The following is a 17,231-nucleotide window of genomic DNA, read 5'->3' as shown; positions in this document are numbered from 1 at the left end:
GTCCACAGAGGATTTGATTCAGTAAAATTACTGAACAAGTACCATGGGATAACCATGGTGTAAATCTGTTCTTCTCCCTGTTTGAAACAAACATGACCATGTTAATAAATAAGTCACAGCTGAAGAGAGGGAGAAAAAATGAACCTTGTCTTACCACACTTGAGAAATTCAAAAGTTTGTGTGTGTGTGTGTGTGTGTGTGTGTGTGTGTCCCGTTTAAGCTTACCCTCCTCGAGAGTCACTGGAAGCAGGTGGGCATTTCTGGAGAATGATTCATTCTTCTAAAATAATTTTCTTGGATAGAAAAGATGATTCACCACCTGAAGATAGCTAGAGAGCACATGGAAGTAGTTTAGATTAGATCCCTCATCTATTAGTGCTGAAAGTTAGGTAAAATGAATCTCTAATACAGTAACTACCTGATATTTCTTAGAATCCAGAAATAAAAAAATAAAGAAAAAAAATTACAAAAGAAGATGCATGAATTTGCCTCATTCTGCTAGAATTACATTGCCTTTGAAAAGCTGACAAATAGTTACAGCTTATTCTTGACAGAATTCAAAGCAAATGCCATTAAAAGACGTACCAAGCAGGTAAATGCAGTAACAAAGTAACATGTTACTGTTTCTGTTATTTCTCACTTTGCTATTACAGAAGGAAGACACAAAGTGATGTTCAGGAAACCATAATGAATCCCATTGTTACTTTCCAAATACAAACCTGTTAAAGCAATGTGCATTTCACTGTAAGACATAAAAAACCCACACAAAATCATGCTGATCAAAGACATTGACACCAAAAAATTGAGACATCCAGCCTGTTTCCTGTAAAGCCCATCAGCCTATAATAACAGGAAAAAAAAGTCCAAATTCAATTCACTGCTTTGTCAAACTAATGTTTCAGAGTGGTAGAACTGGATATACTTCCTGCAGGTTGCACAATGGTGGATGCTTCCCAGCTCCTAATTCCTACTGGAGATAGAGTGCCTTTTTTTATAAAATATCTGAGGGTATAATATACAGTAACTGGAAGTAATAGTCCATTATTCTCAAAAGGAAGCATCCTCTGTATTAGTTTCACATGAGAATAGCAATATATGTCTCCAGTGTCTTCAGCTGGAAGAGGTTTCAGTCCACATGGCCATGCAACTCTTTTTGTGGGACAGGTGTGAACGAACTGCCAGCAAGAGACTTCCACAGTCCTTGTGCTATACTAGTCCTGTGGCAAGGAAAGATCAGGGAAGCGAAAAAGTCATGCATTTGTTATTTTTAATACTCCCTTGGAACAGAATAATCCCAATTTCTGGCAAACACATTTAAGATAATTCCTCAGATGCAGGAGCATATTAGGAAACAGCAAGAAACTCTGGGCAATAGCGTGTTCTGACAGGCATATTTAGGAAAAGGCTTCTTTTTCCAGAGGCATAAGTACATTACTGCCTAAGCCATACTTGCACTTCCTCTACATTTTTTATGAATGATTGCATTACTAGTATTGAATGAAAGGGTCAGGAAAGCAATAAAACCCTAGAGTTTATGCACATGCACACACTTGTTTTGAGTCAAGTAAACCAAAGTTTTCTATTGTGCTCTGAGCTCAGCAGGGTATCTTATCGTTTGAGGCACAGTTCACACAGAAGGCTATGATTAAATATCCCTGACTGGAAACAAGTTAAATTAAAATACCACTGGCTTGGATAAGTTAATTGGAAAATACGTCAAAATGTGATTTCTCAAGATTTGCTTGCTAAGAAATTTTTATGAGGTCTGGATAAGAAAAGCAACATATAGGTCATCCATGCATTCCAAACACAAGGGTTTGTTGTTCTACAGGAGACATTATACTTCCATGTCTGAAATATTTACCCAGGTTGACATTTTCAGCATGCTTGGTTTTTCTCCCTCTGTCCAGGGTAGCCCTCAATTAGAAAATTGACTCTAGGGGCTCAAAGAGCAGTGCCTGTATCATGATATTATATGATAGTGATTGATATTACATAATGATTAAGACTCTTCACCATCCACCCCAAAATAACTTGAGTTTTGCAAACAAGGTCATTTGAAAATGGTTCCTTGGGCAAGATGTAAATTTTCCAGCACCACGAATGACAGCTTTGTCTTTTTCCACTCCAACAGGGAAGAAGGCCAGTACAAATGACTATAGTCATCTCATTATTTTTACATACTGAAAGGCAGTAAGAAATGCATAGCAGCAGAGCCTTCCCTTTTCTGCTGTTGTTGTATATATCTTTGAAGACCAATTATATGGATCCAAAACAATAACAAATGCATGACTTTTTCATATTATATAGAGATTTGTGTGGGTGGGTCTGTAAGCATAAATGACAGTGATGACAACAACATGTAAGCACACATACACACATCTCAAATCCCTCCCAAAAGTACACTCATCCACAAAAATACTTAGTTTGGGAGAGTGTCATACCTTTAATACTGGTGTCTGCATAAGTCCAGAAAATTAAGACCTACTGCAGAAACATAACCTGGAATTTTTCATCCCAAATTATCATTTAGAATAATATTAATTACTCCACCAGTATCAGAACTAAGGAATCTTGGTTTCCTAGTTTACAGATTAAATATATATATGCACCTTCTCCCACAACAGCCACATATTTCTCTTCATTCAACTTATCTTTGTTCCTTATAGTTTGGGATATAACAAAGTGTTCTGAAGCCACTACAAACAATAACTGCTCTAACATCAAATTTTAAAGTAGTGCTGGTATTAAAATTTTTAAAAACCAGTAATTTTCTGAAGATTTATGACTCAAATCCCTAAAATAAGAGTTCCAGATATGCAATTGACCTATGGCAACACTGTAAAATCCCAACTGCTGCAAGACTGAAAACTATACTTACTGTAATCAATTACCCAGACTTCCTGCAACTTATTTATTCCAAACCCTTACTTAAATGATTTACAGCTTACAACATAAAATGAAGATATAGTTAAAGAAGAGAACATATTTCTAACTGCACATTCATTTTTTAAAAGCCTTTTAGTCATTTGATACATGTAATAGAAGCAGATCCAACAGAGACAGGGGTGATGTTTAAACTGAGCTGTGAAGTTTCTACATAGCTCTGGGTAGGAGAGATATGAGGGGTTCAGATTCCCAGGCATGATGTCCCTGACTGTTTTTACTTCATTTACTCTCAGAGAAGTCCTAAGGAAACTGATTCTTAAAAAAAAATGGGCCCCATCTAAAAGCTAAATCCCTTTAAACTGGGTAAGCTTTAACACTCAGAATCAGTCATCTAGAAAAAAAAGCCATCATACAAAATGTATGTACAAGATACAGAATGCTCTGGAAAAGGTATGAACCATTTTAGTTCTGAACCGAGCATAGACCAGAAGTTGAACATAACCCTTATCTGCAGTTCCAGATCAGTCCAATTCTATTTTCAATTTATTTATCTGTTTGAGTATTGAGATAGTGCTTCACGGTGGTATCATCATTCTCACCTGATAGGGCATCCTCCAGAACAATCACCAAAACACAAGCTGCAGATTATTCCTGGGGACAGCACTAGACTGTTTTAAGATGCTCACTACATAGCACTAAGGTACTCGTAAGTCCAAAACCAGTTACTAGGTGCAATTGCTACAGGTGCTTTGTCTAGAAGAGGAGAGAAGTGAATTCAAGTCCTTGTTTAATGAACAAATTGTTTTATTAAAGTCTGGGGTTCTTGAGGAAAAGAGTGGGCATTACTGTAGTAGCTCTGTAGGCAAGAGTTGCATTAAATGCTTGGAAAACTGGCAGGGCTTTGGTGTGACTTAAGTACCTACATTGTAGCAAGATGAGGACACGGCTGCTCCCAGGCATCCCCAAAGAACTGACCTCATGTAGCTTGTAAGTGTAGACACCTGCTGACCCTCAATACCTCCAGGGACAGGGAAGCATCTAAACAGATTATGTTTACTTCTTCATTTCTTTAAAAATCAGTGTCTCTTGTGCCTCACTTCTCATTTTATAAAACTTTGGATAATAATTAATATTTCTTTTATAGTGATAAAAACAAACCCAACCATGTTAAAAAGAAACTGTGAACATAATGATCAGAGCAGCTAAAAAATATCTGGATTTCTGTGCTAAAATTATTTGGGCATTCTATTCTTATCTTTGGGAATTTGACATACATGACAAGAATTTTTTTTAACTCAAATATTTAGAAGCTTTTATTTATTTCCAGATTGTATATATCCTGCCTATCCTACACATACCATGATTTAGTGAGTTAAGTTGTATGACATCAATATTGATATAATACTGATATTTTTATTATTGTAAAGTTTATGAAATCCATTGAAAAAATATTGAAACTCATGTCATGCAAATTCTATGCTAGAAAACAACACCACTCAAACAGTTACCCAAACCAAACACAAAAAAGAATGGACAAGACCAAAGGAGCTTACTCAAACACTTAAAAGATTATTGGAAGTACTTGTGGGGTTTTGTTTTTTCCCTCTTTATCCTCTATCATTTGTATCTTGCATTTAGCAAAGCTGGTGGATAAAGGCAAAGTAAGAAGACAGAATTAAATCTCTGTCCTCAAAAAGCTGAATATACAGATGAGGATTTTACTTAAGCAAAGCACAAATATTTATTTCTACTCCAACACAAAGCTGCATAGAAGGTGACACCATCTTTTCTTACTCAAGAAAGCACTCCTGTATTTCATTTCACTCTCTCCTCACAACTGGAATAACTATTCCTCTTTTAATATGGCTAAGATATATTTCAGGTGATTGCTTTTCTCAGAAGAATTGTGTATGCTGAAACATATTTGGGACTGTTTTTTTCCCCCCTTGGCCATGCTCTGCTCTATCTCTATGTTTGAGTAGAGGCTGAATCTTGCTTTACTTTCACTGTAGATGGTTCATGCTGATCTTTTGCTCCCAAGGGAGTTTTCCCATTGGTCGAACAACAGCTTTCGAGGAAGGAGACTCCAAAACAGGCCCTGGACATGGTAAGATTTGTGGCCCCTGTGTCTGGGGATAATATTTCATCATTCTTTGCACTGTGTTTTGTTTTACTTTTTGACCATACTGCAGTTTCAGCCCCTCAGGAGACACTCTGCAGAATCTGTTGCTTAGTAATAGTAACCTTCATGGAAATTAGCTTGAACTTCAAAAGAACAAAACATCTTTCATTAGTCACAGGTTTTCAGATAATGAATTCCTCTGAGAAAGTTTATTAGAAAAGCAAGCTTTCCAGAATCAAGTGCCTCCAATGTTGACCCAAGATGAATGGCCTTCTTGAAAGGGCCATTTCTTTGTGCCCCTTAAATTATGTTTGAGATTGTTTCTATCAATAGTTAGGCTCACCTTGACAGTGGCACTAATGAAGTGAAGTTTTATGTAAGTGGAATCAGCCTCTCAAACAGAATAAAGCCAGAAAAAATTACCGCAGTCATATAGTCTGGCCTCCTGTGTAATACAAAACACATGAATTAATTACTGTGCTAACAAAAGCACCTCTTAAAAAAATTATCTCAAATATAAAATGCTTTTAGAAATTTTATTTTTCCTTGAAGACCTGCTTTAGTTAAAAGTACTCCTGTTGTGTGATAAAGAGGAGGCGATAAGGACCAGAGGGGCACCAGAATTGCTGTAGATTCCTATTGGGAGGGTCAGAGGCAAAGACCTGCATCTGCTGCCCTGTGAGTGAAGAAAGCCAGCCACTGCTGTGGGCTGTCTCAGGTCATCCAGGCAACAGAAAAGCAGCTGCTCAGTAGAAATGCTTAACAGGACTGAGACCTTCCTGCTAAAGTTCTGGCTTCCATCCCCCACTGCACCTACCTGAAATCCTACATTTCCATTTCATGTGGAGAAAGGCAAGGATCCAACTACAAAGAACTCATCTCCTTTAAAACACAGTCACACGGAGAAGGACTGTTCTCTCAGCATAATGGCTAGCATGTGCTGCTAAGGAGGCAAAGGGAGGTCTGATTGCCTCTCCCACCACTTACCTAGGAGGCACAGCACTTTTATTGCAAGAAGCAGTAAAAGCTTTGTGGAGGCAGAATGCATGGCACAGGAATGAATGAGATACTGGTGTCTGGAGACCAGGACACATAAAGCCTCAGCTTCCACCTACATTTATAAGATTGCGACTGCATTTCACATCAGGTAATCCCTGAAGAAAAACTGAAATCAGCTGGGCAGTTTGGGCTGTCTTCAAGCATTCTGACTTGCCCAAATTAGTAGGTAGCAAAGTCAGGCCCCCTCAAGCATGTTCCTAGGCTTCCTTCTTACTTTAAATTTAGTCTTATAAATTTTGCATTGCTCCCTCTATCTAGTCTAACAAAACAGATAGGAGAGCAGCTCAGCCTTGATGCCTTCTGCATTTCTAAATTTGACATAACAGAAATGGAATAATTACCAGAACTTAAAAATCATGCTAGAAGGCTGGGTGATTTTAGAACAGACTCTATAAAGTCTTTTCTACACTGGAACATGAAAAATCAAAGACCAAGTAATTAAAGGTACAAAGGCAATACATTCTAGTTTAACAATGCCAAATCTCAGTGTAAGTTTTCTCACATAGAGGCAAAGTGCTCTAATTCCTTCAGACAATTTGGAGACCAAACTGAGCCCAACATAATTTTGCAGGAGAAAATCCACACCATGGTTAAAAGTGCAGGAATTTCACACCTCATCTACAAAGAAGCACTGAAGGAAGTGAATCAAGTTTTAAGATGGACAATCTTCTGTCCAGCACAGTTATCATCAGAAATCAAAAAAAGTGTCTAGGGCTTTTTTGGGCTATTTCTCTCACTCCTTTCGGAAGGTAACCTGCCAGAAGAGCTCCTAAAAACCTGAAAACATCCACTCATCTCCACTGACTGCAAAGGAGCCTCAAGTGATCGGTGGAGCTGTCTATGCTATAGATAGATGAAATATCCACAGATGTATCTCATCATGGATGTCTCCTTCTGCATATATGCAGAAGTGTTGCAGCACTGATGGCAATGAACAGTGCCATGCCCATCTCAAACTAGAATTTACAAAACAGGCTTTACATTATCTATGCCACATGAGAAGGTCCAGCCATAAGCATTTTCAGAGCTCAGTCAATAGCTAAGGCTGCAAAAAACCCCATAAATGAACCCAAAAGTCCTGGTAGACCACTCCCCTAACCTCATAACTCAGTAGTGAAAATATTTAGGAAGGAGATATGATTTCAGTTGTTCTCAGGATCCCAGAGGATTTTAAACAGTCTCTCCTCAATGCTTTAATCAGTGGATTGTTACCTAATCTGAGGTAAGAACAGAAAGAGGACCCTCTCCCACCCTGTAAAAGCTGTTTCGCCTTCAACAGAATAATCAAATATTCAGCAGAAGTGAGACATGGGTGTGTGGGGTAGTTACTGCATGTAAGCAGGGGAGAACCTGGCTTCCCCTGCTGCTCTCCTGACAGCCTAACTGCAAAACTCTACACCACCTTGCATCAAATGGTGGCTGGTGCACAGCCTCTCACCTTCTTCCCATCTCCTCTGGAACAGCACACAGGCTCAAACAGCACACAGCTTCAAATCTTCTCCAGTGAGGAAGGGAAGAAAATCCAAGTCTAGGGAATCAAATCCAGAATTACTATTCTCATAGTTAAAGTGTCAATTAAGAAGCAGATGATAGAAGAGATGTCATTTCATCTCTCTTCCTTTAAAAGGAATTACTTTTACAGGAAAAGGCAGCACTGACACCCCAAAGAACAGCGGGGCTTAAACTACAGCCCTGAGATTTTCACGTAAGCTCCAGTGGCTCCCTCTTGCCATCCTGGGTGTTCAGGCAGTATCCTCAGCCACCAAACTCTCCCCTCTGTCTTTGACACAGAGCCCAGACCCAGTAAATCAAAAGAAGCTATTGTTAAACTTATATCAGCTGTGATTACATCCCCTTTGGAGATCAGACAAACTGACTTTTGAAGGAATTGTTATTTATTTCACTAGACCTTCTCCTTCAACAGACAGGGCAGTGTTGGTGAAATTCCTACTCATGTTGGTGAACAGGCTTAATTTTATTTCAGGTCTACCACAGAGATTTGGATTGCAGTAATCTATTTAAGGCAGAGCACCAATTATACAAGGAGTATGTCTCATTATTGCTGTGTTCTGTGCCCACACACCAGCAAAGATGGTTATCTAGACAGGATAATAATATAAACTAGGAACATGCTCTTCTTTGGTATTTATGAATACTATGTTACTTATTAGCAGTACTGTTAGTGATTCGGTATCAAGCTGCATTCACTGTAGGTAGAACACAACCCAACAGTTTGTGCATAAATATCCATAAATAAATTTTAAAAACTCTCTCTGTAAGGGGCACTTAGGAAGTCCCATTACAACTCACATTTTCGTCCACCCGACAGTGCAGTCACTGACTTAAGGCTGTTTTCCCCCTCATATCTGAGCAGAGTTGTGGTTGTCTCCATGAATGCCATTTTTCTTTGAGAGCAAGCTATAGGACCTTTTGTTATGGTGGAGGGTCACTAGCAGATCCTGTGCCCAGAGCCACAGAGACAGAGAAACAAGTCAGCTAAGGGATTCTTATTCAGTCATGAATTGGCTATAGAGAGATGTAGCTTGGGCTCCAAAAGATGAGTGTGGAATAAAACCTGTAACACTACTGGGGATAAAACAAGAATCCTGCACTGGCAGGATTGCTATATATTGCACATATATTTGCACTAGAGGCAAATATATGTGCTCCTGTTCAGTCCAACCTGAACTCAAGGCAGGAGAGAGTGAAGAGGTGAGAGGTTTGCTGGCTGCACAGCTTCTCCAGGCACCTCCACCTCCTCCTGCCGCCACTGTACCTGTTGCAACACAGCAGTGCAGAAGGCGCTACCTCAGGGAGGTCGGGGGGACCAGAAGAGGACAAGAGAGAAAAAAGTGGTTGTTGCAGAGGTACAGTTCTCACCATCAGGCATGTGGGCAGCTGAGAAAGGCCATTTCCAAGCAACCAGAAATACCCACTCCCTCTCAGGAATTCTTTAGTGACATGTCTTTGACTTTAGCATTTAGAGAAATTGCTCCAGCAGAATTTCTGTTAAATCATTAGCAAGCTGAAAGATTTCCCCAAAACAGCCAAGAGCCTGAACATTTTTCACTCTACTAATATGGAGAATAATCTGTCACATACAAACATGCAGCACTTGAATCATAAAGGTCATTATCTTGTGTTGATATGAATCATGCCATGCAGTACCGCTGCCTGGTTTATTTATTGTAGAATAAGATGATCTTAATTACTCAGTCCAAACTAAAAGGTAGTACACCCAGTTCAGGTAGTATTTTAGGAAAATTATATTCTTTTTAGGTATTCTCTCTCTTGCTGGATACTATTTCAGTTGGTTTAGGTACTATTTTCAATTGTTTTGACATGTCTCTACCCCCGTGCCTTAGAAAAGACCACTCTAAATGCTTTACATGAGAAACATTTTGGCTTAAACAAAACCACTTAAATCAGGCAATCTTTGTTATTTAATATACAGATAAAATAAATTGTTTGAGACTATGAAGTTGGGCATTAAATCCAAGAAACCTGTGAATGTACAAACATAGAGTCAATTCTGAAGATTTTTGCTACCTTTTTGGAGAATGTTTATTTTCTCTCTTTTTTTTGTTTATTTTCTCAAGTGTTTTCACAGGTGTAATATGCACAGAAAAGACAATGTCATTTGTTTTAAAACAGTAATTCAAGGTTTCTCTACATCAGAAAAGGACTACTTCTCAAAAAAACCCAAAAAGATCAAGCCAGTTCATACTGGCTCCTGGAAAATTGGACTTAAGATATTCCTCACCATTCTAACCACAACAAACTTGTGCTCTGAATTTTTAGTTTTCACACAAAAATAAATTAAAATCTCTTTCAAGGAGGGCATTGTTGAATGATTTGAGAATTAGAAATCTCAAAAGGTCGCAGAAAAATCATTGAAATCTTACAGTTTTTTATGCATATGCTTGAAATAAAATATGAAAGCATTAAGCATACAAGTGAAAAAAAATAGTAACAGAAAGCAATAAGAGGCAAAACAATTTTCTTCTCTATATACAGAAATATTTTACACGAATAACACGAAATGACAAAAATACACAACTTTGAGTACAAAAGAATCATTTCATCAATAGAGTTATACAATTGAGAACTCTGTAAGCAGCATGCTTTGACAGAATGAATTAAACTGCAACATAATTCAAAATACATTCATTTAAATCCTCCATACTAAAGATGTCTGAAAACGTAACATGAGGGAATACAGATTAGCAATGACTCATTTCTGGAGAGGAAGAAAATTATAATTCCCACATAGAGTCAACAAGGATCTATTTGAGTTTTTAAAATCCTTGGTCTTGGTCAAGCCCACTAAAATGCCTCAATAGCCCAAATTCTGCCAACATGTTTATGTTTTGACATTACAAATGTTAGCATGGTTATGCAGGATCCTTGGCAGGATCACAGGCAGCAAAACTGAGCAGTTTAGAGGTCTTCAACTTGGTTCTAGGACTTCAGCTGCAATTATCAAGGCACTGCTCTACAGATGTATATTAGACACAATAGCTCAAACAGACCTGTAAACACATAATTACCCTGGGGATACTTCTAAACCGCCTTGATTCTTGAACACCCTTTTGTTCACTGCTCTGATCACCTCAGAAAACCTAGTGTGAATACTGTATCACTGTGTAAATTACCCCTGAATACGGCCAGCAATTTGGGTTTCTTTTCTCTAAGGATCAGCAGATGCAGCTCTGAGAAGAAACCTTGTTACAGTCAGTGTAAGCAAACACTTAATTATCAAAACAAATTAACTGTCTTTGATGTTTGCAATTTCCACTTCACAGCCAGTACTTATCGCAAATTGAGAAATCCCCACAAAATGTTTTCCCCTCCTCCTTCAAGAAAGTAATTTCACTAACTTTCCTGTATTACTCATCTTCTTCTCTTCTTGAATTATTATGTTTTACAACACTCATTCAAAACTCTTACATTGTAGTGCTGGAAGACAGCAAAAATACCTGTTCCTGCCATTTAGACAGTGTATACTCTCTATTACTTTAAGCACAGTTTTGCTGCTTTCAGAGATAAACAGGCATGACAGCTCTGAAATGGAAAATCCATACTAACCAGGTCATAAACCTCTGCTATCAATGTAAATGTAATTGAAAAATAAAAGCTTTACTGCAAAGACACACTAAAACACTCTCTTTCATAGTGGAAGTCTTTTACTGTCTGTCATTTCAATCAGAAAAATCCATACCATCATCAGTGAAGTTGACAAGGAAAGGAAAGCACGGACATCAATAACCTCGCCACTGCTGGGCAACATGTAACTTTACATGTAACCCACAACCTCACAACCCCAGCTAGCAGCTTACTAAATTCAAAATTAATCCTTTTATACTCCTAAAATTTAAATACTGCCAACACTTTTACCAATAGCTGTCAATGAGAAGAACAGAGATAACTTAAATTAGTTCTTCATTGAAGAAGAATTCACATTGGGGTGTGAATGTTTTGTTATCCTCAGGAAGCAAGCAGTCCCTGGACATCCACACAGAACAAGGCATTTTCTTCATGCAAACATGTACTGGGTAGATAGACAGAAGTAGAAAGAGAGATGGAAGCAAGAGAAGCCCAAATTCTAGCTCTTGTTGTTAGGTTTGTTGTACATCAATGCCCCTGTTCTCAGTCATGGGCTCAAAAAGCTCACTGCAAGGACACACAGATTTTACAGGCATTTTTCCCCAGCCTCAGAGCAAAAACCTCTGAGCTTCAAAGCCCAAACCTAAATCTTAATTTTACTTATCTCACAATATTTATTTAGCTGATTGAAAAAAAAATAATCTGAGTCTGGTTTGCCATCATTAAGGAAAATCTTTGCCATTCCGCTTTCCAGGCAGGTATCAAGACAGCCTGACATTAATCAGAAAGGTAGTTTGGCATTTCAGGGAGAGAAGCTGATGCCTAATAGATGAGAACAGCAGAATAAACCCTTGAGGCAGCAGCCACTACAGAGACAAAGAGGCAATGAAAAAAAAATCAATGCAAAGTAGTATCAGAGGGAAAAGGGGAATTTAACTTACATCCCCAGCAAATTCTGCTGGCTGACTGTTATAAGGGGTAATGGCTGAAAGAGGGTAGATTTAGATAAGATACAGGAATAACTTCTTCCCTGCGAGGGAGGTGAGGCACTGGAACAGGTTGCCCAAAGAAGCTGTGGATGCTCCATCCCTGGAAGTGTTCAAGGCCAGGAAGGATGGGGTTTTGAGCAAGCTGATTAGTGGAAGGCGTCTGTACTCGTGGCAGTGGAGTTGGAGCTAGATGATCTTTATGATCCCTTCAAAATCAAGCCATTCTATGATTCTGTGATTGTCTGTTTATGGTTTTGGTCCAATACCTAAATTGTAAAACAAGCAAGTTGAGGATTTTTTCTTCCCCTGTAATTACTACGTAGACTAAATCCTAACCTCAGCTATGGGTTATTTGCCATCTCTTTTCTGGTTTACCCTATTATTTCTAATTCTATCCCAACAAATGCCTGACAGCATTATTTCAATAGTGTAGAGCATACCCAGCCTTATATGAGCTCTGAGCAGAAACATCGCTACGAAAACACAGTATAAATTGCAGGCCCAAAAATCACTATTTCAGACAGGTTTTCAGGCATATCATCAGGTTTGAGTAGCTTCTAACAGCCTCAAGTAATAACTACAGTCACCCTTTACCTCATAATAATTTTCACATGAACACTATTTTATTAAATCTTGTGTTACCCTAAACCTCGGGTCATGGAATTTTTGTTGCTCTCTTTCCCTTCCATTCCTCCGTTTTCTCCTTCTAACTCCTCTGATAACTGAGCAGTTAGTTACTTTTGACCAATTGTTAAAAAACCAGCAGATTTATGACTGTACATGTAGCTATACCAACATAAATTGCCCTCCTACAACTTACATGGGTCTTTCATTGAAATTCACCAACATAACAAATTATAACAGCAATAATAATACACCTTCAATACAGAATAAAATATTCCAATGAACAAATTATATAGTAAATTTTGTAAAGTGCACAAAAATATTAATGGAAATATTAAAAAAAAGTTTTCTAATGTTATAATGAAAACTTCTGAAATATTGTTAAATTAAATAGAAGTAATCTAATGAGACTTTTTGGATCTATTATATCGGCAGACAGCAGCAACATTTTTCAGAAAAATTACACCAACTAAATACACCATATCTTAGCAGCATAAAAAGTCCCTACAATTAGATTGCAGGCCTAGTAAGCATAAACCTGACAAAATGTTACAAATGTAGTTTTCATTTAAAAGAATGGATTTCCATGGAATCCCAGAGGTAACATTTGTTATTTTGTTTACATTGTATTCTGGTAGTAAACCCAACTATAACCAATCACTTTCCCTCCCTCTATCTTCCCAAAATTGCACAGAGTAGTGGAAAACTAAATCAAGTTATGGCCATACTGAAAAAGCCATATGAAACAAAACAAAATTCGACCTAAAGCCGGAAAACAATCCCAAAATACAACAATCATTGTCAAGGAGCCACAGTTTCAAACCACCGACCGGTGCTCCCCACACACATAGATGGCACTGGGTCGAATGCGCCGCCTCGTATGGCCAGGTAGCTGTGGCAGAAACTTGAAGAATTTGGGCATCAAGTCTAAGCATGCGTCATGAAACTTCTTAATCCTCCAGTAGTAAATCAGTGGGTTCAGTGCAGACTTGAGGTAGCAGAGCCAAAGGAGCCAAGTGCTTATCTCAAAAAAGTTGTGCTTGTAGTAGAAGTGGCTGTTGAACGTGGCAATAAGGCTGTAAGTGGTGAATGGTGCCCAACAGACTATGAAGACAAGGAATAAAATCAAGATGGTTGTGAAGGCACGAGTTTTAAAGCTCATATCAATATTCATCTGAAAAGGTCTCTGTAAGCTCATGAGACCAAGTTTGCTGGCCTGGCTGAGACATATGCTATCAGGGTGGCTATGGATACGAACTGCATTGTGGCGGACGGTGTTGAGTATGCCCATAAAAGAATACAGCATTACCAGGAAGGGAATAAAAAAAGAAATTAGCAAGATAACTATCACATAGGCTCGGTAACCTGGGCTCGTAGAGTAGCCAAAAACACACTGAGGTGCTCTCGAGGGTATCTGCAGGTTAGGATTCCCTACTGATAACGGAAAAGCAACAACAAAGGATGCCGCCCAGGAAATCACAATGAGAATCTTTGCACGGTAAGGGTTCAGTTTATCTTGCCTCTGAACTATGATAAGAAATCGGTCAATGCTAATAATGAGAAGAATGGCTACCCCCTCTATGACAAAAAGCCAAAAGAACATGGCAGAAACTCTGCAAAATATATCCCCAAAAATCCACTGAGTGGTAATGATTGTTACAAGAGCAAATGGCATATTCAGCACTGCCAGCAGCAGGTCTGCAAAAGCCAGGCTTGCTAAGAGGATGTTAATTGCAGATCGCATAGCTGCCTTCTGGTAGACCATGAGGCAGACAACAAAGTTTCCAAGGAAAGAAACCAATAGGATAAATATCATAGCAGCAGAAAGAATGATCTGGAGTGGCAAACTTAAGCTCCTGAAAACTTCTTGCGATGGCAGGATAGCTGTAGTGTTTACCAGAAAAGTACTTCTCTCAGTGGTGAGCACAACACCTGAACTATATCTCAATGGCTGTGTTGTGCCACTATGAAGCAAGAACTGGGGAGTGGTAAAATTCGTATAGGCATTTTCATAGACAATAAAAGTAGCATTTGAGGTCCCAGAGTGGGCCAGTGTCAACATTGCTGAGAAAACCATTGCTTCAGGAGAAATGAAAGCAGAAACAAAAGTCTTCAAGGCATTTCATCTTGTTCAGGCAGTATTTTTAACTGATCGTTTAACAATCAAAGTTCAGTGTCTGAAAGCATCAAAGTTCTTAAGTTCATGTCAGTATTTCCATCTGAAAAATAAGAAAGAAACATAAAGAAACAAAGTAAAACTCTGAAACCAATGGGAACCAAATGATTGCTCACCTTTCCTTAATGATAAAAACACCTTTAATATATGTTTACACTTCAGGTTGACACAATTTACTTAAGCACCAGACACAGAAGTCTCGTAATATTTGGCCTTTCTCTCCTGCTCCTGTAGTGCTGCTGATACCATACAATACTTGCAACTCACCAAGTTTTTTTCCTACCATAACCAAGGCTGGAAACAAACTTTACTGTTTGAAAACAAACTTTACTGATTAAGAGTGAATAAATCAAGTAAGTATCTTTACTTAAATCTCATAATTTTTAAACTAACTTCATTATTTTGGTTTGGAATTGCCTACAGATGGAAACTTTAATGACATTTTTAAATAGCTTAAATAGTATCAGTATCGCCTATCTGCCTCTTTGGTAAGCACTAAAAAGCCTACCTATCCAAGTTACTGTACATAATACAGAATTCTTGGTTCTGTGTCAGTCATCCACATTAGATGTCTCACGAAAAACATGCAAAACATTCTAACCTATTACTAATTATCAAGTAACTTATCCACAGGTAAAAGTATTTCTCAATTTGTTGCATTTAGAGACTGACTCATATCAAGATGCAGGAAACTATCTCTTCTTTGCTCACTACAACTCTTCCCATGGCAGCAAGTTTTCCTGCTTTTGCTAGTCTAGGCATGTCTTTGTTAATTCAACTTGGTATCCCAAATAATTTAACTGTGTACACCCTCTTTTTCCCTGTAGATCTAATCCTTAGACTGCTCAACTCTCTCCCTTGCCATTATACAGTCATGGAATGGTTTGGGCTGGAAGGGACTGTAAAGGTCATACAGTTCCAACCCCACTGCCACCTTTCACTAGGTTTTACCAGGTTGCTCAGAGCCCTGTCCATCATGGCCTTAAACACAGCTAAGGATGGGGCATCCACAACTTCTCTGGGTAACATATTCCAGTGCCTCACCACCCTCACAGTAAAGAATTTCTTCCTAGTATCTAGCCTAATTCTCCCTCACTTCAGCTCAAGGCCACTGCCCCTTGTCCTATCACTACATATCCTTGGAAAAAATCCCTCTCCAGCCTTCTCACAGGCCCCTTTTAGGTACTGACACAATGCAACGTTTCTTTTTATAGTTTACATGTGCTGCCTCATATTTACTATCTTTACATGTATTGTATTAGTATTGTATTATTACATGTACTTACATGTACACATTCTCATAAATAAAATACAAAGATTTGAGAGTTCTCTCCCCTTTTCAGTGCTATTTCCTCCCCTCTATCTTGGACTATTAAAGACTATTAAAGACTCTCAGAACACACTGGCATCTGATCAAGCTGGAAACCAGATGGATTCTATGCCCTTTTAAAAAACAGATCACTACAGACAGAAACAGAAAGTGGGATTCACCTCATTCATTCGGGATGACTGCAACAGTCCCTTCTGGCTGTTTTCATGTTTATAATCAGAAAAGGGATAGAGCCATCTTCAGAGGGCATCTCCTCCATCTCTGCACACAGTGACAAGCTTGTGCTGCTACCACAAACAGTTTACGTTTGGTAGCACAAATCCTGCCTGCAGTATTTAAGCAGATTCTGCTTGGTATCAACGTTGGGCAAAAGTGATGGGAGGAAGGAATTTTTTTATGAATTTACACAAGGACCACATGCTTCGTGTTGGATCAAAAGTTTACCTTTCACTGGATAATACTTCACTGGCAAAAAAAATAATGGTTAGCTTAATTTATTAACAATTAAATCAGAGTAGAGTAATGAGAAAATAAAACTAAGTCTTAAAAACATCTTCACCCCACTCCTCCCTTCTTCCTGGGCTTAACGTTGTGCCTAATTTTCTCTATCTCCTCCCCACCAGCAACGCAGAGAGACAGGGAATAGGGATTGCAGTAAGTTCATCACATGTTTACTCTGCTGCTCCTTCCTCCACAAGGGGAAGACTCCTCACATTCTTCCCCTGCCCCAGTATGGGGTCCCTCCCACGGGAGACAGTCCTCCATGGACTTCTCCAACATGAGTCCTTCTTACAGGCTGCAGTTTTTCTTTGAACCACTCCAGCATGGGTCCCTTCCACAGGGTGCAGTCCTTCAGGAACAGGTTGCTCCAGCATGGGTCACCCCCAGGGTCACAAGTCCTGCCAGCAAACCTCCTCCAGCATAGGCTCCTCCCTC

General features: G+C 38.8%; 1 protein-coding gene across 1 annotated transcript in view; it reads right to left on the bottom strand.

Moving 5' to 3' along the window:
- Positions 1-4,282: 4,282 nt before the first annotated feature.
- GPR63 (G protein-coupled receptor 63) overlaps positions 4,283-17,231 on the bottom strand; it is a 33,392-nt gene continuing 20,443 nt past the window's right edge. The window contains exon 4 of the mRNA XM_064649927.1: positions 4,283-15,008. Within this exon, the coding sequence (XP_064505997.1) occupies positions 13,607-14,866 (1,260 nt within the window). The 5' untranslated portion in view covers positions 14,867-15,008 and the 3' untranslated portion in view covers positions 4,283-13,606. The remainder of the gene's footprint in view (positions 15,009-17,231) is intronic.

Source organism: Pseudopipra pipra, chromosome 3, assembly GCF_036250125.1.
Source record: "Pseudopipra pipra isolate bDixPip1 chromosome 3, bDixPip1.hap1, whole genome shotgun sequence".
NCBI classification, from domain to species: Eukaryota; Metazoa; Chordata; class Aves; order Passeriformes; family Pipridae; genus Pseudopipra; species Pseudopipra pipra.
This window is presented reverse-complemented; position numbering and strand designations above follow the sequence as displayed.